Below are 27,979 nucleotides of genomic sequence, written 5' to 3' on the forward strand. Positions count from 1 at the left end.
AATGGGCTCCAATTGTTTTAGGGAGTGCGACAACCCTTGGGAGAAAAGTAAAGATGGTTCAAGTGCCTTAGAAGATACATGGATCAATGCAGTTGATAAGTTAGCTGTTAGGGCAAACAGATACAAAGTAATAGGGGTAAGTAAAAGGTCCCTCTTACGTCTATCCCTGCAAAATAAATATATAAACCTATAACTTATAGAACTGCAGCATATCTAATAAGGAAGGGGTGGTTGACTATCGGGCCAGCAGGCTACTAAAAGTACTAGCAGTAGGGGTGTAATAGTTGGTGTAGGTAGAAAGTACCTAGTAGGGATGTGTTACTTTCGCCGGATACCTTTGTAAATGACTTAGAAAAGAGCATTGTCAAGTCAAGTGCTTGGTAACTTTAACAGACTGTTGCCGTTAGCAAGTGGGCTGTTGGAAAACATGAGCTGCCAGCCTGACTTTTCCAGGGGAGTTGTCATGGCCTTAGCAACTAGGACAACAAGGCGGTTGTGACGTGCAGAGTGGTGAGGCGTGGTACATCAAGAGCATTAATCGTCTTGAAGTTCTGTAACCTTCTGCGCATGTCCTGCAATTACTTAGATGTGCCTGTGTATGCCCACAGCTGCATCGCTAAGCCGGATAACCGGACAGTGCCTCCCGCTGCTTGCCTGGTACTAAGATTGTGGGGTCAGGAATACGAGAAGCTCGGAAAAACCTGCGCCACGCCCCTGTTAATGCAGGTTTAATTGTGCCTGACCTAGGCACATAGGCAGGTACCTGCTTAAAGCCTATGGTATTGTCATGGATAACATGTGCCGTCCCAGACCCTGCAGTTCTCGAAGGCGGCATTCTCTATGCCGGTCAAATTTGTTGCATCCGATTATTCAGGACAAATTTACAACTTTTAAAGGTTTTGCTGCTGTAATCCACATGGTGTTTTGATGAGCTGTCCGCAAGTGATCCATCCGCTCAGCACTGCCGTGGTTCACCTGGAAACACCGGCAGCGTTGAGGGCAACACATCCCTGTTAGCACAACTGATTCTCTTTACAACCCAAGATTAAAGATGTTTTAGAACCTCATACTGCCAGTAGTCGTAAGCTTTGGCAGGACTACATTGCGTCCCCATGTTGATGTCGAGAATTAGGATACTGTACCTAATAATAACATTTTCCAAGTAGTTATTTAGACACAGTAAGCTTCCTGTCATTCTATCTAGGAAGGGTAAAGTGTGATGCAGTATAAATACTGAATATCAGCGCACATCTCGCACTGTTTCGCATGAACTCTCATGTCTCTTCCGAAATACGCCATTGATACGCCTATGGCAAATGCCGACTTTTTGACTTCCTGAAAACCACGGCTATAAATGGCTGCGACCACTTGCAACCCTTTGCTGGAAGCGAGGTATCCTTTGGGCACGTCTGTGAGTCGCTGCGAAGGGCTCGCAAGGGTTGCGGAGATGGCTTCGTTCAAAGTTGTACAAGTCCCAGCGGAAGGAGGGTAGAATAATGTTGTCGTTCAGGTTGTGCAGGAAGCAATTCTCAATGACAACGTCCGAGGAACCGAAGAAGTTGACCGCTTCCGTATTGCCAGCAAACAAAGGCGTAGGAATATATTCGTCAAACAAGGACTTACGTACACTCGGTATCAGCAAAGATTGGCGCTTTTCAACGTGACTTTCTCCAGGACCCTATCGCTGGCCCATTTCATGTGACATTTACCTGGTTAGGATAAGGAGACTGTTAAAATAGGCTCAAGGCGCGAAGAGTTAGCCAAAGACTATGGTTCTACAAGTGACTAATAATCTTCCTAGGATCTGAGTGTATGCGCGCGATTTCTAGCCACCTCATTTTACAAGGCTAGGATTATTATGTAAGGATAAGTCTAAGCGTCCATACCTAAAGCCTAAACGCGTATCACTGATATCCTTATTAACCTGCTGCGTACAGCTATGCAAGCGTTATTCCAACAGAGACAAAACGAAGCGATAACGAGGCATTTTGGTCGAGGAGACAGAGAAATGGCCATGAAATAGTTGGTTTGGAATAGCAAGCCTGTACCTTCTCTCATTCCTTCTGAAATCTCATCTCCTCTGAACCGCAGTTGAGAATGGGGTTCAGAACGATGCTCGGATCAAACAGCCGGGCTGCCGGTCGCCGTCGCTGAATGCCCCGTCCATGCCACTATCACCGGAGAAGACTTCCCTCGATTGGGAAACACACAAGAGAAGAATTAGAAAACGACAATATGCTCACCTAAGGGTGTGAAACAAATGACTTCATCTTGGTGATTTCGGCATGAAATGATACTTGGGGAATGATGCAACTCACCACGCGTTAGCCGCACTTGACGCAAAATCTCTTAACAGAATTCATTGACGGCGTTTGTAGGAGGACAATAATCGGTTAGATGAGACCTTTTATCAGGCTACATGCCATCCAATATCTAATTTATGTAAGCCCACCTGAAGGGGGGCGGGGGGGGAAACCCCCTAATAAAGGGAGAAAACACCACATAATCTGGTCAACTGGTCTTTCATCTTGGACGTATCAACCCGACGAAGTGCCAAACGAGGATATTTTACTCTCCAAAAAGACGCCCCAAACTTTGTGAGATTAAGTGCATCAGAACGGATGGAATTCTACCAGACATTCGACGTTCGGACTGTATGCTTGCTCATCGCTACTTCTGCCACCACCCGCCGTCCTCTCCCTCGCCCGCCTTGACCTCGGTGACGACGCTCTTGCTCTTTCTGAAAGGATCGACTTGATTCGCTATGAACTCGTCGCGGTAGAGGCCCTCGCCCCCGCGGTTCTCCTGCCGGAGGCTCGCCTCGCTGCCGACCCTCGATCTCCGCCCCTCCTCCGCGCCGACGTCGTCGTCGAGCTCGACGCTCTCGAGCCTCCGGACCTCGCGCGTGACCTCGACCTCCTTGGTGACGAAGATGCCGGGGAACCGCTGCCGCAGGACGGGCCAGAAGATGGGGACGCTGCTGGCGATCATGGCGACGTCGACCTCGACGGCGGAGAGGACGATGCTGATGGGCGCGTACCAGGGGAAGTCGAGCGTGGGGTAGGTGGCGCTGCGGTGCTGCAGGATGGTGACGAAACGGGCCACGGAGATGCCGTTGACACTGCAAAGGGGGGAGATTGGTTCTGTCGTTAGCTCATGGGCCCGCCGGGTCGCAGACTCGCGAGGATGGGGACGGACGTACGCGATGCCGATGGCAAGAAGTGCAAGCAGACCCAGTTTGGACTTGAACGGCACGTTGGTCTCGAAATAGATGGGGATCGGGATCGCAAGGACGAGCAGGTCCAGCGCGACGTTGATGGCGGAATGGCTTTCGTACGTGGCCGAGAAGATCTCGGGGGTGAGGGATCCGTAGGCCCAACGGGTGGCCGGGACGGACCAGTCCCAGTAGGCCCTCACGGGGAGGCAGGGGACCCAGCCTAGGAACGAGTAGGTGAGGGACCAAAGCGAAGTGAAAATGATGGTGAAGATGCAGAGCCGTCTGCTGAAGGACGGCTGATCGAATATGCGGAGGTACTGGAAGAGAAGCGAGATTTTGATGAAGGCGGTCGACAACACGTAAGAGGCGTTCGCCACGTAAAATGTCTGGGTGGCAGGACGATCGTGTTAGTTGGGAGGGCTTACACGAGCTCCGGCGCCCGGCTCTGAACACAAGATGGGTGGGTGGTTTGGGCATACTCGGAGGTAGTTCTGGACCTGGTCGGCGGACAAGTAGTATATGTGCTTGCCCATGCCAAACTCGGTTGCTGATATGAAAGAGTCAGCATCTCAGGGCAGATGCGAGGGGAGTCGAGCCATGGCTGTATTACCGACGCAGATCGCAACGGAACCCGCTGTTGTCAATAGCTGCAAGTCGTGGTTTTTTCGAGTAAGTCGATGCCCCCCCGTTCACTTGGATCTCGGAAGAGTTGGATGACGCACCGACGACAGCATCACGAACACATCATCCCATCCCATAGACTGAACCACCTTGGCTCGCACATGTATGCGGTATGCGACGCACACCCACGACAAAACCTGGTGATCTCTGTCAGTATATCTCCAAGTCGTGCCCGGAGCGTAGGGGGGGGGGACGGGCGTCAAGGGCGCAAAGGCCGACTAACCGCGAAGCTGATGACGACGCCCAAGACGGTGCTCTGCTTATTCACCAGCGGCTCCGGCTCGCCCGAGTTGTCGGCCGTTCCCAGCAGCTTGTGGATAGTCGCTCCGTCCATGGCCATGACCAAGAAGCCCAACCAGACATTCGTCTGGGTCCAAACTGAGAGGATGGGGGGAGGGGCTCGAGGCGGTCGAAGGATATCGGGAGTCAGAGCAAAGAAGAAACAAGAAGAATCGAGAACAGAGCAAGCTCCATCCCTTCTCGAAGGGGGACAAAGAACGGAAGAAGAAGCGCAGGGTCACTCAAGCACCCAACTCTTGAGGGGAGGAGGGGGGGAGGGGGGGAAGAGGGACGAGGGACCCGTTCCGCAGATATGGTAGTTAATATAATTCTGCTTGGAGGACCAGAGAGGATCCGCAGTGTTTGCTTTCGTTGGTGCGTGTGCGTGTGTGTGTTGCTATATGCCGTGAAAAGACTGATAAGACTGGAGATGATCAGGTTGGGTTGTTGCAGGTACTGGACGCTGCTCCACAGTCCAAACCACACACATAATATGCCCCCCCCCCCCCCCCCCCTTCCCCCTTCTTTCCAAGCAAGGATACTCTCGCAACCCAGTATCCGTATAATGGACAATGGCCTTTACAGAGGAAAGGCAAATCTATAGGCAAGCATCGCGTTCGCTCGAAAGCCCCGGCGGCCCACGAGGCCGTGCCGATCACTCCTGTCCAGTCTTCCTTGACGATGCCCGTGCGAATACAACTCCAACCGTCCATCGGTGTTGCAAGGCATTGCACTAGACATGTACGAAACAGTTTCCGGCAGGTTATTCATCCTCTTTCGTCCCAATGAGAAAACGACCGACTTCCAGACAAACCGATGGAAAGACCCCTGGTCGGGTCTGTGGAGTCTCCTGGTTTGTGCATGAGCTAGGTCAACCACGTTGTCACCATTCCACAGACACGTGTAGTCCGCATCGAAGGGGGCGATCTGCTTAGTGTGTTTGTTGGTCCGGCAGGTCCAGAAAGCATGGGAGTCTAAGATCGTTTATGGGAGTATCTGCGAAGTAGCCACGAGCGTGCTGGAGAATGGTCCGCAGACAGATCAGATCAGCTCAGACCAGACCAGACCAGACCAGACCAGACAAGAAAAGACGAGACTCTCCCTCCCCTTCCCCTTGCTCGCTTGCCTCGATCACGACGTCTGGGAAATGCGACGAGGGGAGATTGCAACCCCACGATCTCTCGGTTTCGAATTTTTAATGCCGAAGGGGGCGAGGATCGCCCACGCACCACTCCATATCCCGGCGGCCCCCCCGTGGCTCCGTGACGAGAGCTCGAGTCATTCGCAGCGCACATCATTTGGGAGACCGCGCGTTTCAGCGAGCTTTTGGGCCCTAAGCTTCCCGTCTGCTTCGTCGATCAGCCATGTAATGATCAGTAGGGGATCGTCCACCGTGACATTGTCGCGTCTGTAACGAGGGGTAACGTGGTGATGAGAATGCGCCGTCGGGTCGTCCGAAGTATGCTGTGAGCGTCGAGGGGGCCTCTGCGAATACTGCTATTACAACTTCTACTCTGCCCGCCCGCCCACCCGCCACCACCCCGGTCGAGCTACCCGGCGAGTCAAGTTCAAAACTACAATTTCTCGCTTTAGACCCCCATACATGGGGCGGAGGGGAGCCCATTGTATCTTCCCACATCACCAGACGCCATGGATGGGGAGAGGGAGGGTATGGTCCTCTGCCGCGTTACCGAGCAGGTTCGTAAGCCGGAAGCCAGCGTCCTCTCGGTCGCCACGGGTCAGTTCGTGCCATTTCAGATCATGCGAACGCTTGAGGAGGAGACCGTTTGTGTGGAGATTGCGCCCTCCTAGATCGACGGCGCGCCGCAAACAAGCCAACAACGGTTTCCGGGGTCAAGGCCGGGGGCCTGTCCGCTCGTATCTCGTACAAGTCTGCTGATGCTCAATATTAGGCCAAGGGGGGAGGGCGATGGCAGCGCGACATGGTGATGCGGACATCGTTAGAGCAGCCCAGCCCAGCCCAGCCCAGCTCAGCCCCCACGGCGGCGTGTTTCGTCATCTGTTCTGCACGTGTGTGGTAGAAGCAATCTTACATCTCCCAGTCCAGGGCCCGCGAAGCTCGGCAATCTAGATAATGTGCTCTAGTGAAAGTAGAGGAATCACACCCCAAAAATATCTAGTGAGATGATCCGGTGAGCAGAAAAATGCCAAGGTGACGCCAAATGCTCGAGTCGCTCGCCAAACGTCATCGTACGACTCAACGGGCAGCCTGGGCAGTTATTCTCCGAAGGGGGGTGGTGGTGCGGCGTTTGACTCGAACGGTGTGGCTATGTATCCGCATGCTCCATCACCGCCCAGAATCGATATTGCGATCAATCTCATAAAATGTTTGCTCATCACCTCTTCGACGGGGGGCGGTGTCAAAGGGAAGACACGCAGAACCAACCCCCCCCCGGTCCCCCGTCCCCCGTCCCCTTGGCTCACCGGTAATGGAAACTCGCGAGCCTCCATCAGGACATACGCTTGATCGGACACTCAGTCCCTCAGACGAACCAGCCCGCCCGTAGAAGCTCGGGCTCACGGTTCGGACGGTTCGACAGCTGCTACCCGCCTGCCTTGTCACGTCGTCACCCCGAGTCAAAAATAAAGAGGAGGAATAGAAAAAATAAAAATAAATAAAAAAGACTTGCGCGGAAAGTGGGCGCGCGGACTATCATGGAACATGACACGAGCCTTGACGAGAGAACCCACGACGGACTAGGGTGGAAATGTCTGGTGTGCCGCGCTGCCGCATTCCATCCGCGGGAGACGATTGCAATACCTGGAGGACCAAACTCCGCGGAGGTGAAGTGTATTCCGGTCGGGATTGGTGAGTTCTGGTGAATGATGCCCTCACGAACAAACCAGCTGTTCAGCATCCCTCGACTGACTGACGCATAGCTTAAGTAATAGGGGACATATGCTTCCCAGCCGTGGCAACACGTCGGCGTCGTAGAATCCCTAGAATACCCTCCGTCAACTCGTTTTTGCCTTACCCATCGAGCTCCAATGATTCGTTTGCCGTCTTGCCGGGTAGCTCGGAGTCTTGCCAATGGAAACCGATGGATTCTCCCTGTGAGGATCAAAAAGACCACGAGTAATGAACCTCCCCCCCCCCGGCCCTCAACTCTGACCGGCAGGGTATCATTAGTTCATTACGCCCCCCCCCCCCCCCCAAATCAACCTCCGCTTGACCTTTTCTAAAGACGGGCTGCTTGGCCCGTTGTCTCACCACAACCTTAACTCAACGCTTGCTTGACCTTGTCGCCTAACGGGGCTTCTTCGCGTCTTCGGCGAGAGCCATAATATTGCTCCGCAAACTTACCAGCATTTGCCGCCAGCTCCACGTTGACAAGATATCGTTTCCTGAACCCATTCGTATCAGGCAGGTCTCAACACCAGCAACAGCTCATCTATTCGAATTAGGCGGGAAATACCTGTTTGAATAAACAAAAAAAATGTCGACCGCTCGTTGACACTTGAGGCCTGCAGAATGATAGCAAGGCATCGAGATGTGGAATGGCAGCCGCATACATGTATACTCTCCCCCATCCGACCTCCGAGAACAGTAAGATCGAATGGCTCACCCCATATGAGAAGGACCACCAAGAGTCGCAAACTAAATCCCGCGGGCTCTGCCTATCCCCCCGGACCAGCTAACGAACAGGTGATGCGCCGCTTTCCACGACGGGGTAAAAGGAGGCAGGCAGAGACAAACAACCCCCTCCTGGAACGAACTATTACCTGTCGCCGGGTGAAACTCCATGCGATCATTGGGCTGCCGTCACGAAGGAGTTGCCAACGCGAGACCTCCCAGTCCGAGGAGGGACACCCCCACCCGCCGCCGGACTCGAAACCGCACGCTCCCCGGGCACACCGGCTCCCCGAGCCGGGCCTCTCTCCCGATGACAATCCCAACCCCGCTCCGGCGCCGTTCCTCCATCCGTACGCCCGCATCTTGTTCAACATTGACCTCGATCACCATCACTCAACACTCCACCCACCAACACCCCCCCTAACCCCCCCTCGTCCGCCCCTTGATCCTTGGACAGTGGCACCCATCACGACCAACCCGAACGAGGACGCCGTCCCCCTCCCTCTTCCCTTCATCCCCCAACGTCTTGCGTCTCTAGAACCCTGAACGAAAGTCCACTCCCTCGCAGCTCTCCCCCCTCTGCAAAGCTACCTATATCCAACCAGAAGCAGAAAGAGACCGAAGGGGGCGAGATATGCCATATCGGGACCCTGTTGTGCGCTTTTTCGCAAGCCTGGCTTCTTCGAGCCGTGGGTCCCGCTTTCACCAACAGGGGTTGGGGGGAAGGGATCCAATATAGAAATAGGATAGAATGGATTCAGTTACTTCGCTTTCCATGCCCCATAAACATCCAAAACCTGCTGTTGCCAAAGGGGAGATAAGAGAGAACTCCAGACAAAAGATACTCCCGTTCAAACGAGATAGCAGACCAGACCAAAACCGTAAACGCCGCCCTTTCCATTCTTGCTTTTCCAGTTGGCACGTTGTGAGACCATGAGAGAACTCCACCCGCCACTCGCCGCCACCCACCACTCACCGCTCAATTAATCTCCCCTGTGATATACCCAACCTGCCGCCTCCCGTTGACGCCGGCCCCGGCGAGCTGGCTCGCGAGCTGGTTCTGCCCGTCGACGAGCCTCCTCTGCTCTGCCAGCCGCGCCCGGAAGCGCTCCTCCTGGTCCCGGTCCATGCGATCGACGTCCTCGCGCTCGGCGACGCGGATCGCGCTGAGGGCCTTGGCGTGGTCCACCTTCTCCGTTGCCATCTGCTTCTCCCACTCGAGCATCATGCCCTGCCGTGCCATTGTCACCTCGGACTCTGCCAGCTCCAGCGCCCGCGCGCGCGTGATGCTCGCCTCCGTCAGCGCCGCCTGGTGTTCGAGGTCCGCGCTGCGCTCGTTGCGCTTCCGCCGCATCGCCGCCGCGAAAAGGTCCTCTTCCGCCCGCGCCCGCTCGTTGAGCGCCACGAGCTCGTCCTGCTGCACCCGCTTGCGCCGCGAGTCCTCGAGCTCCGCCTGCGTCGACCAGATCTGCGCCTGCACCGTCGCGAGCTCCTGGTTCCGCGCAATCGAGAGCACGTGGTCCTCCTGCTCGAGGTTGATGCGGTCGAGCCGCGCCCGCCGGTTGCGCTCCTGCATCTCGACGTCCTCGGGCATGCCGACCGCGCCCTCGGGCTGCGGGCCCATGTTGGCGTAGTACACGTCATCGGCGCGGTTGGCCCGGAGCAGCTTGATGAGCGCCTCTTTGTGGTCCGACTTGGGGAGCACGTGTGTCACGTACATGGTCGGGGAGTACGTCATCTTGCCGTCCGAGAAGTGGTTGAACTTCTTGTTGATGTGCTTCCACATGCCCGCCTTGAGGAGCGTGCGGCTGGTGACGACGGGATCACGGGATTCCAGCGCGAGCAGGAGCACCGACTTACCCTCGGACCGGAGCGTGATGTCGGAGCCGGCCTCGATGAGGAAGTTGATGACCCGTTCCATCAACTTCTGGCGCGCCGCCGTGAGCTCGCCCGAATCTGCGCAGTGTCGGCACAGCTCGCCCAGCGCGCTCCGACCCTCGTGGAGCGTGCTGGGGAAGTCGGGCTCGTGTCCGTATTGCACCAGGACCTGACAGGCTGCCAGGTTGAGTTCGCGCGCCGAGTTGTGCAGTGAGCCGTCGTTCCGCGAAGCCCCGGCGGCCAGGAGGTTCGACATCATCTTGATGGCCGTATCCCCTCCAATCTCGGTCGACAGCGTCAGCGGAGTGTTCCCCTTCACGTCACACACATCCACCTCGGCGCCCTCCAGCAGGAGCATCTTGACGACGTCCGGCCGACGGTTGCGGATCGCCAGCATGAGGGGCGTGCTCTGCGATATCCGCGATTCGAAGTTGACCTTGGCGCCCGTCTCGATGAGCATCTGGATGATGCCGCTGCTGACCTTCTTCTGCGGCTGCAGCAGAGCCCACATCATGAGCGTGACGGGCTCCTCCTCGAGGTCCTCCATGACCTTGTACGGCATCATCTGGTCGTAGTAGTACCCGGCGTCCAGCAGGGCCTTGATGACCCGGATGGACCGCGGGTGCTGCTGCACGGCGAGAAACAGCAGGGGAATCGACTCGGGCGGCGTGTATATGACGTCCAGCCTCGTCTCGCCGTCGGCGTATTCGGTAAACATGTTGATTAGCTCCAATGCCTCGTCTTCCGAGGCGGGGTTGTCGAAGATGCGGTAGAAGGATCGCGATATCGACTCCGTGTTCGGCTTCTTCTCGAGTAGCCGCTTCACCAGGAAAGAGTTACAGGCGGCGGCGGCGGTCTGCAGCAGCTTTCCTTCGGCGTAGTTGACGTCGACCTTGTGGTCGAGGAGGACGTCGACGAACCCGTTTGCGAGTGCGAGGTTGTCGGGCTCGCTTTCAGACAACGGCAGGTCAACGACCTGGGTGAGAACAGAGGACAGGCCATCACCGTGGGCCCCCTTTTGCAGGAAGCTGTGCAAGATACTGAACCCGGCTTCCGTGAACCACTGATCGGTGTTCTCCGTCGTGAAGCCCTCCCTGATGGCTAGGTTGAGGTCCTCGGACAGGATCTTGGATTCCAACATGAAGGCGAGCGGTTTCACCAGTGCCCTTCTCGTAGCATCGACCAGGGTCTGACAGTCGTTGGCGATCGGGGACGCGCCGTATCGGAGTAGCTGCCGGATGATTTTGAGGTCGATCTCCTCCTCGTTGACGGCGTTGTTGAGCACGACGTGAAGGTCATCTGATACCGGAAGACCCGCTCGGAACAGCATATCGATCGTGGCGGAACGAGCCTCACGGCCTAGCTTCCAAGCGGCTCGCAGAGCCCTGTTGAGAGTTGACGGCGAAGGCTTGTGCTGCTTCTTCTTGTTAGTCCCCACGGGCGAGCCATTCGACGACGGCGTACTCACCAGGCGCGTGCCTGAATCGGCCAGACCCAACATCATTTTCAGACTGCCTAGGTAGGCGCTCCTCGTGGCCGCCCATATGGCCTCGCCCTTGTTGTGGTTCGGGTCCGCGCCGGCCTCCAGCAGGATCTTGACGAGGTCATCACCATCTTCGCCGAACCGGACCGACGACGCCAGCTGTGCGTGGAGGGCCTCGCCATCGACCCCGAAGACCAGCAACGGCTCCAGGATGGCAGCACGCGTCTTGAGGTTGCCTACCTCGGTTGCCGCTTGGAATCCCTTTTCGATCGTAGACTTCTTGGGTGTCGTGCCGCCACTCAGGAGCATGTTGAGAACATCTGCTGCACCCGAACGGCATGCTTCGACAATGGCTTCCTCGTCGATCTGAGCACCGTTGCTCACGAGAAGATTGCCCAAGACCAGATCGCCGTCGGCCGCCGCAGCAAGAAGGGCATCGGAGAGAACAGACCCCGACGCGCCGTGGTGCAACAAAACCTCGCATATCGATGCCCTGGCCTCTCTGTTAGACAACAGTGCAGCCTCGGCAAACGCATTGTTCAGCATCGGAACCGGGTGCTTTCGCTGCAAAACGAGCTGCACAATGTCAGGGCGCTCCTTCTTCACTGCCGCGACAAGGGCCTCTCCGTCGCTCGTGTCCGCCTTGGCTGAAAGTGTGCGGAGCAAGGGGATGTCTTCCGTGTAAGTATTGATGGCAAAGCCTAAAGCCCTGTTGGCCTCGGCACTGGGTGCACCGGCGTCGAGGAGCTTCTGCGAGAACTCGAGCCGGTCCATCGGGTCGGCGATGCGCAGAGCATGGGGCAAAGCCGACGCCAGTGACGCCGGACTCGGCCGGGCTGCAAACAGGAGATCGGTGATCTGCGTATCACTCGCGGCCACGGCGTGACAGAGGGCGGCGGCATTGTGAGAATTGACGTCCGCACCCGCCCCGAGGAGGATCCTGACGATGGACAGTTGTCGGTGCTCGGGCAGCGTCTGGAGCAAGGCGTGGACCTCCTTGACGAGTACGTCATTGAACGGGGTTTTGTCTCTGGTCTTTTGTAATAATATCTGTAGCTTTTCCGTCTTAGTGTCTGAGAATATCAGCTGCCCAAACTCGTTGATGGCCCGGCTGACGGTGGCGGGCGTTGGTTTGCCGTGCGTTAGTAGTGTTTCTAGGACTGGAGGATCGTGACTGTGTATTGCTGCAAGTCGTTAGCTTCAGTGTATCGACATCGGTGACGAGAGACCACTTACCTGATGCCATGACGATGCCGTTGTCGACGTTGACATCGGCTTTGTGGACTAGCAACACCTGCAGGAGCTTCAGATCTGCCGGCCGATAGTTTAACGCGTTGAGCAATGCTTGAGAGACCTTGGACGAGTCGAGATCCGGTACCGACGCCAGTAATAGAGTTGCCATGTCCAACCTCGCCTTTGCATCCTGGGTCCCGATGATCCTGGGTAGCACGCTAGCAGCAGTCTGAGGCGTGACGTTCTTCTTGAGCAGCGCATTCAGAAGCCTTACGTCCTTTTGCGCCACCGCCGCGACCAACGCCGAGCCTTCGTTCGTGTTGATGTCGGTGTCGTACCTCAGGAACAATCCAATGAGCTCCTCGTCCCGAAGTGGCGGCTCCTCATCAATGGCTTCTTGCAGTGCGTCATGAACAATGGCACCGGCCAGGCCGCTCGTGAGGAAACACTCGACCATGCGATAGCGGTTTTGGCGAGACAACGTTTTGGTAAGAGGGAAGATCTGGGCCAGGGTCTCGCTGGACGGCTTGCTCATGAGCATCTCTTTCGTCATGGGCACGTCGCTCCTCATGACGGCGATCTGTAGAGCCAGACCGCCCTTGTGGTCGACGGATGCCGTTTGATGGCGGTCGTAGACCATCGACCTGGGCCCCTTTTTCACATCATGCTCGGAAATCGGCCGGCCGCCCGGGTATACAGGCGTGAGTAGTAGTTTGGCCGATTCAAGGTCGCCCGCTTCCGCCGCCTCAATGAGCATATCGTGTAGCGCGGTTCCACTTGCGCCTCTTCGTAATAGTAAGTCTAGTAATAAACGCCTGCTTTCCACTGCCATGTTCTTTGGAATGAGCTCAACACATTCCGAGGCATGCGTCGCACTGAGCTCCGAGGTGCCGCTCAGTATCGTGTATGCAACATCTACTCGTCCGTTCTGAATCGCTTTCCTAATAGCCATGGCATCTTGGTACTCGATGGACACGCCGTACGAGACCAAAAGACCGACCATGTCGTGGAACTCGGCTGCTGCGGCGTGGATCAGGGCCATGGCGGGCGCGTCGCCGTCGGTCCCGGCACAGAGCAGCAGCTCCGCGACAGCAAGCTTGTCTCTGGGGTTCATGGAAGGGTGGTCCAGCAACTGCGAGAAGGCCTCGTCCAGACCGGGGCGCTTCGGCGGGTGGTTGCCCATGATAATGGCGAGCGCGATGTCGTGGCGGCCCTGGCCGATGGCGACTTTGAGTGCTTCGGCTTGATTGTAATCGCCATCGGCGTGGGATCGACTGAGCTGCAGGACGGTCTCCAGGCAACCAGCTTTTGTTGCGTCCACCATGCACTGGGAGAGCCAGGCAGTCGGCGGCCGGCCGTCGGATCGCAGAACCGTGCCGACGAGCTGGGCCTGGCCGCCCAACGCGCACGCTTGACGGAAAGCATCCTGGGCCTCGGAGCTGCGGGCTACACCGGCGCCATAGCGGAGGAGGAGCTCGACGACCTCGACATTCTCGGAGTGCATGGCTAGGGGTAGTGAGGCGTCGAGGGCGAAGGCGTCGGCGTGAGGCAGTAGCACGCGGATCATATCGGTCTGGCCGTTGTGGATGGCGTGCTGCAATAGCTTGCTGCGCTCGCCGAAGCTGTCGAGGCTCTTGCGGCGGGGCAAGATACTGGTCTTGGCCTTTTGGGCCATGTTGAAGTCGCCGCCGGAGGAGACGAGCAGGGCGATAAGGGCCTCGGCGACGCCGGGGGATCCGCAGTCGGCGACATGCTTGTCAAGGGCGTCGAAGACGAGCTTGTAGTCCCAAGTCTTCTTCTTGGAGGTAAAGGCGCGGCGCAGGTTCGTGGTGGATTCGGTGCGGCCGTGAGACATTTGCTTCCGCTTCAGCAGCTCCTCGGCCTTGAAGTCGTCCTCCGAGGTCCGGAAGCTTGGGGGGCTCTCCGGCCGGGTCAGCGGCGACGGAGACGGCGGAGGCTCGAGGCCCCATTCCTCGGCGAACTGGATGATGCGCCGCTGGCGGTCATCGTCGGTCGGCGGGATCGGCATCGGGGAGCCGGGGGGCGAGGACAGGAAGGGCGACAGTTTGGCGGTGGGACGGCAGCAAGCTGGCCGTATGAATCGGGGAAGGGAAAAGAAAGAGGGTGTAGGCAGCGAGCGAGCAGCCGGCGAGATGAGGTTGGAGCAGCGTCAGGCGAAGCAAGGCGAAGCAAAGCAAAGCAAGGCAAGGCTAGGCTAGGTGGAGGAAGAACAAACAAACAAGAGGGAAGGGGAGACGTGCGGCGCAAAGTTTCGTTTTCGTCTGAAGAGTGTGTTGCACGCTCAACGGCCGAGGGACGGCGGAAAAGACGGCCCAAGGACCGGTGGCGACGGTAAGAGAGAGAGAGAGAGGTGGGGGGGGGGGGGGGGGCTGAAGGGCATCAACAGAGGCGAGGACCAGCATCCAGGATGAACGTGGATGAAGGACAAGGTGCCGTCGCGTCCGGGGGAGAGGTGAGAAACAAGAGGGAGAGACGAGAGAGTCGACGGATGGGATGTTATGGTTCGTTGGTTTCTGTCGATGAAACAAGAGCTTATCTGTTTAGCCTAGGTCGTCGGGTATAAGTTGTCGGCGTGCTACATTGAACAGACGGTCAAGAAAGCAAAAGCAACAGCAACAGCAGCAACCAGCCCGCCGTAGCTGTGTGGAAAGGAAGAAAAAGAAGGCGAAGAAAACGTGTAAGGCAAGGTGTGGTTCCAGGTATCCCGAGGGTCGTCAAGACGAGTCGAGTCGAGTCAAGTCGTGGCGACAATGCGTCGTGTTTCAGCGGGGTGGAGCACCACGTCTCCGTCTGTTCGTCCCTGTCTTTCTGTCCTCTTTTTCCCCCCGTTGGTCCCTTGACGATGCGATGTTACAACGGTGGCTAGGCGAGTTTGACGGTTGACGGCTGTTGTGGCCCCAGAGTCCAAGTGGTGGCTGAGGTTTAAGGTCGGACGAAGGCGGAGTCGTCTGTCTCTTGTATTGATGTATTTGTCGATCCGAGAGAGAAAGGGTAGTCGTGATGATGCTACCCGAACTAGAGGTGAGCTTGGGACAACATCCGTAGCGCAGCGAGCAAAGCTTGGATAACTAGCTGGGGTTATCCTCCTTACGAGTGGAGAGAGATGACAGACGGCGCGGGAAACACTGCGCAGTTGTCGGAGTCGACGGTGAAGGATAAACGGGAGAAGCGGAAGAACAGGTCATTCGGGAGCCAGCGAGTTATGCGACAATGCGACAAGCCTTTGGCAGCCGGCCAGTCCCTTGCTTAAGCTTGTCGGTGACCGCTGATGGGCGGGGGGAGAGCTGCGCGTATCGGTGGTCAACCGAGAACACCCCAAGGAATGGATGATGGACTGGGTGATGGTCCATGGATGATGATGGCGAGGACGAGAGAGTGTGGCAGCGCTGTGGCAGGGCATACGCGGACACGAACGGCGATCCGTGGAGGCGCGTGTAAGAGGGAGTGTACTTGTACATCGTAGAGGTCAGTACAAGTACGTACCGATGCAGATGCAGGTACAGGTACATAAACGTTGACGAGGAATGGTGCGAGGTTCAAGTATCGGGACTTGGTTTGTGCGGAGACTTGTATTTTGTGGACCGTGGGCGCAGAGTAGAGCATTGAAAGTGTCCGAATGCCCTCACGAGCTTATTCGCCCATCCAGTATCCGTAGTTAATCGTGTTGTCCAGAAGGCCAACCGACCCAGGCCGACACCATGCGCATGCGCGAGGGAGAAGGAGTAACGATGTACAGTTATGTCTAGCTCGAGGTGATTCATGAATAATGCCTCGTTCGTCACAGGCAACCTAGGGATCGTCCTGGCTGCGTACCATGTACGTCCACGTATCTCGGTCGTGGGCAACCACATCTCGTGGTACCGCCTCGTTAGAGACGCCGAGGAAAGTCGTTCATCGCCCAGTTCGACGTGGCATGTGTCGTCCCAGGTGGGATGCCGAGGATGCCCAGAAATTCTTTTATAGTACTCTGTGTGCGTGTACCTGTTGATGGGGGAGCAAACCCGAGACGGTAGGCCAACAAACCCCAATTCCTGGAACTCTGGGGAAGGACGAGGACCAGCAACCGATTTTGGATGGATGATGAATGGTGGATGGTGGATGGCGGGGAAGGGAAGAGGGAGAAGAGAAAAGAAGAAGAAAAAAAAAAAAAAGGACAAGAAAAGAACGGCCCTTGACCCCTGGGGCAAACAGTGTTCGGCCCAGAGACCTCAAGGTAAGGTAGGTAGGTACCTACTTAGGTACAGGTAGACTTGACTCCACTAAACAGTACGTATCCCATCCGACAGCTGTCGATGCGCCTCTCCCGCTTTGGCTTCACTCTCACTGACTCTCCAGACCTCTTTAGACTGTCAAGTCTCTCAGGTCTGATTCTCGTGTCTGCTGCACGCCACCCGACTTCGACACATGCACGCATACGCGGCGCCGCCGTAGAAGCAGGCCAAAGTCCTTCTACCGACCTTCCCTAAGCAGATTTCCTTACGCGGCCCCCTTCCCCCCCTCCCCCTGCCCCTCGTCGACCGAAACATTCCACATGGAGGGGGAAACAAAACGCGCGACGGGCCACGCAAAACACTGCGCCAAATGTAGCCGCCACGGTTGCAGAGGCCAAGATGGGGCTGAGCCTCCACTGCCAACGCCATTGTTTGCGACCGGTGGTTTGGCGGTGACGACTCGGGCGAGAAGATGAGCCTTGACAAGAGAAGAATGAGAAGAGATCGAGAGAATAGGTAGAGAGAGAGGGGCGAACCACATCTGCCACAGCATTGCAGCAAGAGATGAGACTCTCTTTCTCCCCCTCCCTCCCTCTCTCCCCCTCCCAGACCGATGCGCCATGAGCCAAATGGCCGACATTCTCGAGACCCCAACTCCAAAAGGGAACATGCTGGTTTTCCTTACTTGGCGACCTCTCCTCTGCTACTGCTGCATGACTGCGCACGTCAATGCTTTGCCAGTCCAACACAACAAGCAGCTTGGCCCGATCTAATGATGACAGGTCGGACAGCCCTTTCTCTCTCTCTGTCTCTGCTCAGCCGGGAGGCATGTCCCGCTGCGACCATCCGTTCGCGCCAAGCTGCCCGGCACACACCCAATCCCACGCTCAAAAAAACACCAAAGCTTGCAACACGGTGTTTTTGTTTTTTTTTGGTCAGGCGCGCAAGCTAGAGTGAGCACATCTTCTGAGGCCAACAGTCTTGATCGACAAAATGCCCGTCTTTACCTGACCTGTCTCGTCTCACCTTTACATCGCGAGAATGAATTGTTCACATCTTCCCTTGCAACCTGCTGCCTCATCTCAGAACAAGAACCTAGCTTGATGAGCTTTGCCTGTGAGATGACAGGGGGGGCTGGATGACGTCTTACGCCTCTTCCGGTCTTCGGAACCCCGCCCCGCACCCGTCACCCGAACATATCGACATGCCCCGCCTCCGGCGTCTCTGTCCGAGGCCACCCACCCCCTCCTCCTCCTGAGTCCCCTCCCCATTGTCGACTCCCACGCGCGCGATCGTATTTCTAATCCATCCACCCCCCTCTTCACGAGACGCTGACTAAACACCACTCGTGCCCGCATCGGAAGCTCATCTCATCGAAGAATAAGACAGAGAGAAAAAAACCAAAGTGCCCCCATCGCCAGAACTTCCAGCTTTAACTCAAGGCCATCGTCGCTCATGCCCCTCGTCGCAAGACTCTCGAGACCACTCTCATCAACCCTCGCCACCAGACTGCCACTCGCCTCATCCCGCACCCCGCGTCTGTTCCACACCTCGCCGCACCTCGCCCGGACCCTCAGCCCGGCCCCTCACTTCACAATGGCCTCCTCCTCCTCCTCGGTCCCGCAGACCATGAACGGCATCCGCATCCCCCGCACCGGCGGCACCGACGTCCTCGACCACCACACAGACCTCCCCGTCCCCGTCCCCGCCGCCGGTGAGGTCCTCGTCCGCAACGCCTACGCCGGCGTCAACTTCATCGACACCTACTTCCGCACCGGCCTCTACCCGGCGCCCCTCCCCATCGTCCTCGGCCGCGAGGGCGCCGGCACCGTCGTCTCCGCCCACTCCACCGTCGACCCGGACGCCTTCCGCCCCGGCGACCGCGTCGTCTACATGGGCAACTTCGGCTCCTACGCCGCCTACTCCGCCGTCCCCGCCGCCCAGCTCGTCCGCGTCCCCGACGCCCTGCCCACCGAGACCGCCGCCGCCGCCTTCCTCCAGGGCCTCACCGCCTGGACCTTTGTCCGCGAGGCCGCCGAGGTCAAGCCCGACGAGTGGGTCCTCGTCCACGCCGCCGCCGGCGGCGTCGGCCTGCTCCTCGTGCAGATGCTGCGCGCCGTCGGCGCCCGCGTCATCGCCGCCGCGAGCACCGACGACAAGTGCGCCCTCGCCGAGCGCAACGGCGCCGGCTGGGTCGTCAACTCGCGCGAGCAGGACCTCGTGCAGGAGGTCAAGCGCATCACGGGCGGCCACGGCGCCGACGTCGTCTTCGACGGCGTCGGAAAGGCCACCTTTGACGGCGACCTGGAGCTGGCGGCGCGCAAGGGTCGGCTGGTCATCTTTGGCAACGCGGTGAGTCTAGATTTTGCCTTCCCCCCCCCCCTTCTTGTTCTTTCTTCTCCCTTTTTCCTTGTGCCGGAGTCTTGTAGAGAGAGATAAAGTCTCCTGTAAAGAATTGACCAACTAACGTCGCGTCATGTCCAGTCCGGCGCCGTGCCCCCCTTCGACATCCTCAAGCTCGGCCAGAAGAACCTCAAGATCATGCGCCCTGTTGTCAACAACTACACCGCCACGAGAGACGAGCTGGAGAAGTACAGCGCCGAGCTGTTCGACATGATCACCTCGGGCAAGCTCGAGATCGCCGTCCACAAGACGTACCCGCTGCGCGACGTCAAGACGGCGCACGCCGACATTGAGAGCCGCAAGACGACGGGCAAGCTGCTCCTCAAGCACGAATGAGGTTCTTTTTCGAGTCAATTTGGGGGTTTGACTGCGAACCAAGTAATCGTCAACCACAAAAAATGAATAAAAGACAATAAAAAACATACACACACACACACACACACAAACCAAAGCAGACTTCTTTGTTTTCAAAATTGATAATCTTTAAAGCTTTTTTTATGCTTCCATTACATTTCCTCTAAAAGGGTTGGACGTCTTATCATGGGTTTTCGCTGTGAATAACACTAATTCTATCATCCGTCTATGTTGGCCAAGTGAGTTCTTCCGCGCTTCTACATTTTGGTCAATCTCCCCGGTGTATAATCTTTAATTATCAATCTCCATATTCAACCACTGGTGGGCTTGGCGTTGGCGAGGAGCTCGGGGGGAGGATCCTGGCGGTAGCCCTTGGGGTTGTTGCTGACCCAGCGCCAAAGGTCCTCGCAGGCCTCCTCCAGCGTCTTCTCCGTCTTCCAGCTAAGTTCCTTGTTCGCGAGCGAGGGGTTGGCCGTGAGGTCCAGGACGTCGCCCTGGCGTCTGGGGACGACCTCGTAGGGGAGCTCGCGGCCGACGACGTGGCTGAAGGCCTTGATAATCTCAAAAACGGTGCTGCCGCGGCCGGAGCCCAGGTTCCAGGCCTTGACGCCGGGCTTGTTCTCGCGGAGGTAGTTGAGCGCGGCCAGATGGCCCTTGGCCAAGTCAATGACGTGGATGTAGTCGCGAATGGCGGTGCCGTCTCTTGACGCGTAGTCTGGTCTCGTTAGTGTCGTTGTCCTCTCCCCGATACCAGTCAGTCTGTGCACGTACCGTCGCCGAAAACGAGCAGCTTCTCGCGTTCGCCGGTCGCGACCTTGCCAAGCAGGGGCAGCAGGTTGTAAGGAACGCCCTGGGGGTCCTCGCCAATGAGACCCGAGGGGTGGGCGCCGCAGGGGTTGAAGTATCTCAGCAAGGCGCCGTTGAAGTGCTCAAAGGGCTTGTCGGCCTTCTTCAGCCTGTTGCGCTCGGCCTGGATGTGGTCGGTGATGATCTGCTCGACAAAGGCCTTGGTGTGGCCGTAGGTGTTGGTCGGGCCGATGGGGCAGTGCTCGGGGATGGGGATCATGTTCTCGAAGCGGGTGGCGTCGCCGTAGACGGTCGCCGAGGAGGAGAAGACAATGTTGGGCACATTGTGTTCCGTCATGGACTTGAGCAACGTGACGGTGCCGCCGACGTTGACACGGTAGTACTCGAGGGGGATCTCGCCCGACTCGCCGACAGCCTGGAGTGCGGCGCATTAGTTCCTGCCGTGGAATCCAATGGAAAAGGTAGGGAGGGAATCGCTTGCCTTGAGGGCGGCGAAGTGGATGACACTGTCGATCTCGGGGTGCTTCTTGAAGACCTCATCGAGGCCGGCCTTGTCGGTGATGTCGACCTGGTAGAAGTGGGGGCGCTTGCCACTCAGGAGCTCGATGCGGTCGACGGCGACCTTGGACGAGTTGTAGAGGCTGTCGACGATGACAACATCGTAGCCGTTCTCAAGCAGGGTGAGGGAGGTGAAGGAGCCAATGTAGCCGGTGCCGCTGCAAGCCACCAATACGTGCGGTTAGTTACTGCGCGGTTCGTGGTCGTACGTGCGCCAGCCGCGCCATGACAGCGGGAGTAGCTCGTGAATGGCGGCTGGGAGAGGCGAGAACGAAGGCGGGCGGGGGCGGGGGTGGCAGTGGCTTACTTACCCGGTAACCAAAACAGTTCCAATGGCCATCGTGAAGAAATTTGCTGGTGTCGATCGCAACTAGCTGCGGCGAGGGGTGTGAATTTGGGAATGGGGGGGGGGGGGGGGGAACGAGGAGCAAGATGCGGTCCGTTGGGGTATCAAGTTGGTTGAAGGAGCGCAGATCTGGTAATTGTTGGTGGAAGAAGAGAGAGAGAGAGGGGGGGGAAGAGAGGAAGAGTGCGTGATGGACTGATGGGACAAGGCGATATATATCTGGTGGCTATGGGTGGTGGTGGGAGCGACGGTCGCAATAAGAGAAAAGGTACGGGGCACGAAGTAGGTCAACGAAACGGGGTCGTCTGTCTGTAACGTTCCGCCTTGATTCTTGGTCGATGATGTGGGAGAGAAATTGGCGCCAGTGGTGTGTGTCCAGTCATAATAATCCCATAGTCGGCGAGTGTCTATGATATTCCCTCGGTGGTGGTGGTGACGGCCAATCTAGCGCCCCAAATTGGAGGCGATGGCGGGGTCTCGCAGCGGGGGTGGCACCAATCTCGGGGGGCCTTGACACCTTGTGGCTGGCTGCGGAGCCCAGTAATTTCTTCATCAAGCCTCAAACGGTGGTGCGCTTGGTGACAAGTCAAGTTGACAAGTTGCAACGGCCACTGGCGACTTTTTTTGAAACCTGCATCGACCGGGGATGGCGGTGCCGTGGATCCTGATCTTCAGGACTTGTGGACGGGCCGACAGGGTCCCCTACCCCTCTCAGCTCTCAGCTGTCGACTCTCTCGACGCTTGATTCTTGACTATTGACTCTCGACGCTTGGCTCTTTTTCACGTGGGGGATTTCTGGTCAACACGGGGACGGAGAGCCGGGGATGTGCAAGCACGTTCTGGCCAGTTGTTCAGAGCCATCGGATGACGGGACCGACGGTGGATGAATCATGCATTATCCGCATGCCGTTTGGTATGGTGTTTTGCATGTCTGTCGCCGCGGTTCCGCAGTGTACAGAAATGTCTATCCGTACAGCACCACGACGGTTGTGCCGTCCGCGTCTGCGATATGTGCGGCTCATCTTCGCTGTTTGTTGGAGCGACAATGCAAAAAAACCGGCCAGTCCTATCCGCCAGCGGGGTCCGCGGTCTGCAGCTGGGCCCGAAGAGTCGAGCATCAAGCGGGTTCCCGTGTCGACCGCCAAAGTCCAGGCTTGAGCGCAGGCGCTGCGTCTCGTTGCCTCGGGGTCGCCATCGATGCTGACCAAGCCGAGTCTGGGCGTGCGCCCTTTGGATCTGGGTCAAGACTCAATCGAGCCCTGTCCTCCGTTCACGAGCATTTGCGCGATTTCAATGGCAAGAGAAGCACATGTTCGTGTGTCGGTCGCCCGTGGGTAATGTAATCGAATCGACGGGCCTCTGGTCTCCAGGATGGGTCGACAAAAAATGGAGGTGGGACTGGAGGAGAAAAGGGCGAACAGCTAGCGATCTGTGAGTAGTGAGGTGACGTACTTCGGGGTCTGGACTTTATTCCGAGAAATGTTTGCTGCCTCAGGTTGGGATGTGCGCATCAGTTCCGCTAATCTCCCTCTTCATTTCATTCGACTCCTGTCACGTGGTCGCAAGCTGGAAGAAGATCTACTTACCTAAGTCAAACGCTTATGTAAGTGCTGAGATCTGCGCGGCGCGTAAAGCAAAGTTGGCCCGACCGCTCGGCGCGCGCGTGGTCAACGGCAGGAACACGCTCAGGGCCCGTGCACCCGATCTCCCCGCTGGCGCGCCCCGTAGGCGGGTTTCCGTTGGCGGGTTTCTGGCGGTGGGAAAGCAACAAGCACAAGCGCCGTCGCGAAAACATTCCCAAGGCGCCGTGTGGTGTGCGATGCTCCAAGCCCGCAACACTATCAAATCCCAGACAAAGACTCGACGTCCCCTTGCTTCTGCTGCTTTGTCGTTGCTTTCCATACAGTCTATACTGTCACCACCGACCAGCAATTCAATTGACAGGCCCACCCTGCAACGGTCGTCCGCATTCTTTCTTATTCCCTCCCACGCCGACCCCCGACGGACGACCCCCATTCATCAGTACCGACGCGCGCGTGTGTGGGCGCGACTCGTACCAGGGAACGATGGTTGTTGCGGCCAGGGACCGCTCCTCCTCTCTTTGTTGACAACGGACTCCCTCGTTTCCCAATCCGGCGGGTCAGCCTCTCTGGAATAGCTTCACTTCGAGCTCCTTACCTACCTACCTGAGGTAGCCAAGGTTGGCATCTCTTGGGGTTGGAAGCTCCCGCAACCGGTCTCTCCTGCAGCTCTCACAAAGGCGCCCTTGCGGTCCACACTCCGTCGTCGACTTGACCGCAACCCCTTTGCATCTCCTTCTTTGGTCACCGCCTCCCTTGTCGGCTCAACATAGCCTTCATGCGCATTTACACTTGCCATTGTTGATGAGACAAAAGGACCCTCGACTCGCAACAAGCTGCTCAACCCAACCTCATTTACAACGACGCCGCATGTCCTCCCAAACAATAAGAACGTAAGTTGCTTCTTGTCAGTCTCGTCCTTCAACCCTCTTGCCTTCCTTCCTGTCCTCAAACGTTCTTTCTCTCACTGCGCCTGCCGCTTGTGAGTTGAGCCTTATCTCACTGAGCTTCTCACCACCACCACAATCTCAAGCTGTCTTGAGCTTCTTATCCTTTTTTCCCCTCTCCTTCGCTCTTCCTCTTTCTCTCCACCCCCTCTCTTCACTCCTCTTTGATCTTACTCACCCAATTCTCTCACCCCCATCTCACTCAACGAACCTACCCATCTCGTGGGGTTGAGTATTACTCATATAATACTCAACCTGCCGTCCCAATAACCCAACCCCGCTCATCAATCTGGTAGAGTTTCATCCACCACGCTGCGCCGAGATGCCTCCGAGACGAAGAGTTCGCGGCGACGACGATGACGGGCCCCTCATATCACGAGGCGGTGCTGCCGTCTCGTCTGATTTGCCCCCGTTGGCTGCGCGACTTGACACGTCGTACGGGTCTGCGCCGTCGAATACTTTACGCAACACCCGACGAGGCCAGAGGCGTGATCTGCAGTCCATCATCAAGGAGACACTCCACGACAGCGACGACCCTGACGACCCTGACGATCCTGGTAACCCAGATGACGACGATGATGATGACAGTGAGGAAGCAGACGACGACGACCACAGCAGTGAGCGCAGCAAAAGTACCAGAAGCGACCGCCAGCCACCGGTGAACTCGCCGAGTCCGAACCCAGTCCCGAAGCCGAAACCTATGCGCAAACCGCAGCCGGCTCCCAATCCCGGCCCGGACCCGGACCCGAACTCAAACTTACCACCAGATTTCGGCCTTGGCCGAGACTCGTCCGAATCATCCGCTCCATCGAGAGGCCCCTCGCCAGATCGGCCCTCTGTCAAGAATCCGCCGAAACAGCGTCTTCCCTCCACAATTGGTAAGTGCAGCAGCCACTGACGGACCGCGCCAGTCTCACATTACCACCACCTCCCTTGCTAATTCTTTGCTCCCCCAGCCCCATCGATTGAGCCTCCCTTCTACCAGCCAGAAGGAACATCGTCTCGTCAACGAGTACTTCCTGACATCGCCCCCCCTCGAGGTCCGAGTCCGACTCGTTATCTCCCCACCACACGACGAGCCGGTTCAGAAGCTCTGGCGCCACCAGATCGCACCGGCCAAGGCCTGTCGTCGTCCAGAGGTGGCACCCTCACAGCCGCGAGCAAACGCTCCGTCTTTGCTCGCGCCATTTCCGAAGAGGTTAGGTCGCCGTCTAATGGCCATCAGCTAGGGCTGCCTCTGGAACCAACGCCCACACCCGACTCGATTCGCACTTTCGGCCAGGAGAGCTCGCTGTTCGGGGGCGCCGACATTGGGACCCCGTCTCATCCTTCCCGCTCGTCCGACGAGGCAGGAGAGAACTCTCCCTTGCGACCGATGCCGCCACGGAGCAACCAGCCCGACCGGCTGCGAGGCCCAGTCCGGGACCCCTTGAGTGAGGTTGTGCATCGGTCTGGCCTTGTAGACTGGACCAAGGACGAGGGCACAAGCCGTCCGGTCCAACCGCAGCCGCCAAGCACCCCACCCTCTCAACGTTATCAGCTCCGTAGCGAGTCTCCTGATAACGACTCGCCGTTTATTGCGCGCCGTGCTGTGGCTAGAGACTCACCCCGCGCCATTCCCACGCCGCGTCAAGTGCCGGCAAACGCCGCCTCACCATCCTCTGTTACCACCAGATCAAGTTCACGTTTATCAAACCACACCACGGAGAAAGCGTCTACTCACAAATCAGGCTCGACACGTCTCTCGAATCACACCATCGAGAACGAGCCTCCTCACAGACCAAGTTCAATACGGCCATCGGACCACATCGGCGAGAATGAACCTACTCACAGACCAGGGTCGACGCGTCTATCGAGCCGCACCACTGAGAATGAGCCTATGTTCAGACCAGGTTCGTCACGCTCAGCCGACCATGACACGGAGAATGAGTCTACTCCCAGACCGGGTCCGTCACGCTTGGCCAACTACATCTTGAACAAGGGGTCTACTTCTAGAGCAACCTCGACACGCCACCATGTCTTTGAGGAAGAGCCTGCTTCCAGGCCGGAATTGCGGCTCCCAGAAAAGCGTGCAGTCAAAGAGTCATTGCATGATGACCCTAAACCCGCTTCTGGAGTCTCACCTCGTCTTTCATCGGAACAAGGCGACCCTGGCCCAGCCCAGCGACCTGTGACCCAGCCCGCTGCCATCGACAAGCCGGCACCGACCCGCCGCCTATTCAACGACCCACCGCCTGCCAATGCCTCGACCCTGCGTTCTGGAAGATTTGAGGTCCGCTCAATACGACCCCCCGGATCCCGACGCGCACCCGAGGAAAAGGGCAACCGCTCTCCCCCCAGACAGAATGATTCGGGCTTGTTCGGCTCTGACATGCGGCAAAAGCTCCGGCAAGAGCGGGAGCAGGAAAAGGCGCAGCAAGAGGCCCTTCGGAAGGAGCGCAACGCGCGTCTACAGTCGTGGCCGCGGATTTATAACACGGTGTACAGCTGGACACATGCTCCTCGCCCGGATAGCCCGCCTCCCAGAGACCAAGATTCAGACGGCTATGATAGTCCTATCGAGACTACGCAACAAATTCCCTTGAACGAGTCCTCGTGGTCCACATGGATTCTGTTCAAGCTCGCTGACGCTTTTGTCGACGTACTCAATTTCCTCTTCTCGCCGCATTCATGGAACCTCAAGGCTCTGCTCGGTATCCTTCTCGTCTCTCTTCTCGGATGGGGCGCCATGGCAGGGCTCAAGTCGGCCCCCGCTCTAGGCATGAGCGGCATCCAGTGGTACGGCCTTTCCGACATCTCTCACAACCTTGGGCAGTTCGTGCCATTGTGGATGTCGCGACCGACGACGGTCTTCAGCGACGAGGATACGAGAGAATATACGCGGCAGCAGCGCAACCACGAGTACGAGCTCTCCAAGTTGGCCAAGGCCAGCAAACTCCACGAGGGCTCACTGTCGCGACTCGAGGCGATCGTCCCCAAGATAGTGCACATGCAGCTGGACAAGCACGGGCGGCCTGTCGTGGACGAAGAGTTTTGGCACGCCCTGCGCGATCTCATGAAGGGCGACACTGAAATCTTGACCATGGATAGAGGACACGGAGGCTACCACCATGTCTCGGACGAGCATTGGCGAGCGGTCAGGGCCAGGCTCTTGAAGGATCCCGTATACCAGAGCGCCGCCTCTCCAGCTCCGCCCGGACCATCGACCGCCGAGATCGAGAACATCGCCCAGACCAGGTTTGACAAGTCGTGGGAGAAGTGGCTCAAGACGAACGACAAAAAGGTGGCCAAGATCCTGGAGCCCGCCTTCTCAACATCGATCCCGGACAAGATCAGCAAGGACCTCGACCACAAGATCGAGAAGTTCGTTAAAGACCAATTCAAGAACAAGAGCACGAACGACGTAGTGGTCACGCGCACCGAGTTTATCCGCCACCTCCAGGACGAGTTCGTCAAGCACCGCAACGAGGTCAAGGCCGAGGCCCAGGAGCTGCAGAGAAAGCTGGAGTACTACATCAACGACGCCGTCAAGTCCGCCTCGGAACAGGCTCCGCCTGCCGGAGTCTCCCGTTCCGAGATGGTCCAGGTCGTGGACGGCATGGTCCGCCAGGCGATCGCGAATGCCGGACTGGAGGCGCTCGCGCAGGGCAAGATCGGGGCCACGTGGGACAGAGAACTCCGGCATCAGGTCAACTTCCTTGGCCGGCACACCGGCGTCGTCGTCGATGCCAGTGCCACTACACCCGACTGGGATCCTCCCGTCCATGGGAAATTCCGGAGCGCCTCCTGGTATAAGAGCACGAGGCGAGACCCGAAGTCTGTGCCGCCGTCGGCCACGCTCTGGAACTGGGAGGACGAGGGCGACTGCTGGTGCGGCAAGGTAACTGCTCACAAGAGCGGCGTCGAGGTGGGCGTCCGGATCGGCTACCTCCTCAGCCACGAGATCATCCCGCAGCACGTCGTGGTTGAGCACATCCTGCCCGGCGCGACGCTGGACCCGGACGCGCGGCCCCGCGAGATCGACGTGCTGGCCTACATCACCGAGATCAACACGCGCAACCGGATCAAGGATTTCGCCGCCGCGCACTTCCCGCGCAGCAAGATCATCCTGTCGGACGGCTGGGTCCGCATCGGCCACTTCACGTACGAGAGCAGGGACGCGCTCAACGGAGTGTACGTGCACAAGCTCAGCTCCGAGCTGTTGTCTCTGGGTGCCGTGACGGACCAGGTCGTGCTGCAGGTCGTCAGCAACTACGGCGCGGACCATACGTGCCTCTACAGAGTGCGTCTCTACGGCGAGAAGCAGTCTTGATTGCCGCCGTGTCGTTGTCGTCGTCTCACAAGCGACTTTAAGTGGAGGAGAGTGGGAGATAGACAGACGAGCAG

General features: G+C 57.7%; 5 protein-coding genes across 5 annotated transcripts; 2 read left to right on the top strand and 3 right to left on the bottom strand.

The window, feature by feature from the left end:
• Positions 1–2,670: 2,670 nt before the first annotated feature.
• Positions 2,671–4,238, bottom strand: CH63R_13759 (Integral membrane protein; the record flags this gene model as incomplete). Its single annotated transcript, XM_018308733.1, has 6 exons — positions 2,671–3,121; positions 3,203–3,603; positions 3,697–3,764; positions 3,832–3,916; positions 3,940–4,035; positions 4,122–4,238. The coding sequence occupies 6 exons, from the start codon at positions 4,236–4,238 to the stop codon at positions 2,671–2,673; spliced, it is 1,218 nt and encodes a 405-aa protein (XP_018151051.1).
• Positions 4,239–8,751: 4,513 nt separating this feature from the next.
• On the bottom strand, positions 8,752–14,395 carry CH63R_13760 (Ankyrin repeat containing protein; the record flags this gene model as incomplete). The annotated part of the gene is made up of 2 exons (XM_018308734.1): positions 8,752–12,317; positions 12,370–14,395. The coding sequence occupies 2 exons, from the start codon at positions 14,393–14,395 to the stop codon at positions 8,752–8,754; spliced, it is 5,592 nt and encodes a 1,863-aa protein (XP_018151052.1).
• A 3,658-nt stretch (positions 14,396–18,053) lies between these two features.
• Positions 18,054–19,337, top strand: CH63R_13761 (zinc-binding dehydrogenase; the record flags this gene model as incomplete). The annotated part of the gene is made up of 2 exons (XM_018308735.1): positions 18,054–18,950; positions 19,083–19,337. The coding sequence occupies 2 exons, from the start codon at positions 18,054–18,056 to the stop codon at positions 19,335–19,337; spliced, it is 1,152 nt and encodes a 383-aa protein (XP_018151053.1).
• A 329-nt stretch (positions 19,338–19,666) lies between these two features.
• CH63R_13762 (UDP-glucose 4-epimerase) lies at positions 19,667–21,060 on the bottom strand (the record flags this gene model as incomplete). Its single annotated transcript, XM_018308736.1, has 4 exons — positions 19,667–20,070; positions 20,127–20,577; positions 20,668–20,878; positions 21,032–21,060. 4 exons carry the CDS (start codon positions 21,058–21,060, stop codon positions 19,667–19,669), a joined length of 1,095 nt encoding a protein of 364 aa, XP_018151054.1.
• A 2,855-nt stretch (positions 21,061–23,915) lies between these two features.
• On the top strand, positions 23,916–27,905 carry CH63R_13763 (spindle pole body-associated protein sad1; the record flags this gene model as incomplete). The annotated part of the gene is made up of 2 exons (XM_018308737.1): positions 23,916–24,471; positions 24,550–27,905. 2 exons carry the CDS (start codon positions 23,916–23,918, stop codon positions 27,903–27,905), a joined length of 3,912 nt encoding a protein of 1,303 aa, XP_018151055.1.
• Between the last annotated feature and the right edge of the window lie 74 nt (positions 27,906–27,979).

This window comes from Colletotrichum higginsianum, chromosome 10 (assembly GCF_001672515.1).
Source record: "Colletotrichum higginsianum IMI 349063 chromosome 10, whole genome shotgun sequence".
Lineage (NCBI taxonomy): Eukaryota > Fungi > Ascomycota > Sordariomycetes > Glomerellales > Glomerellaceae > Colletotrichum > Colletotrichum higginsianum.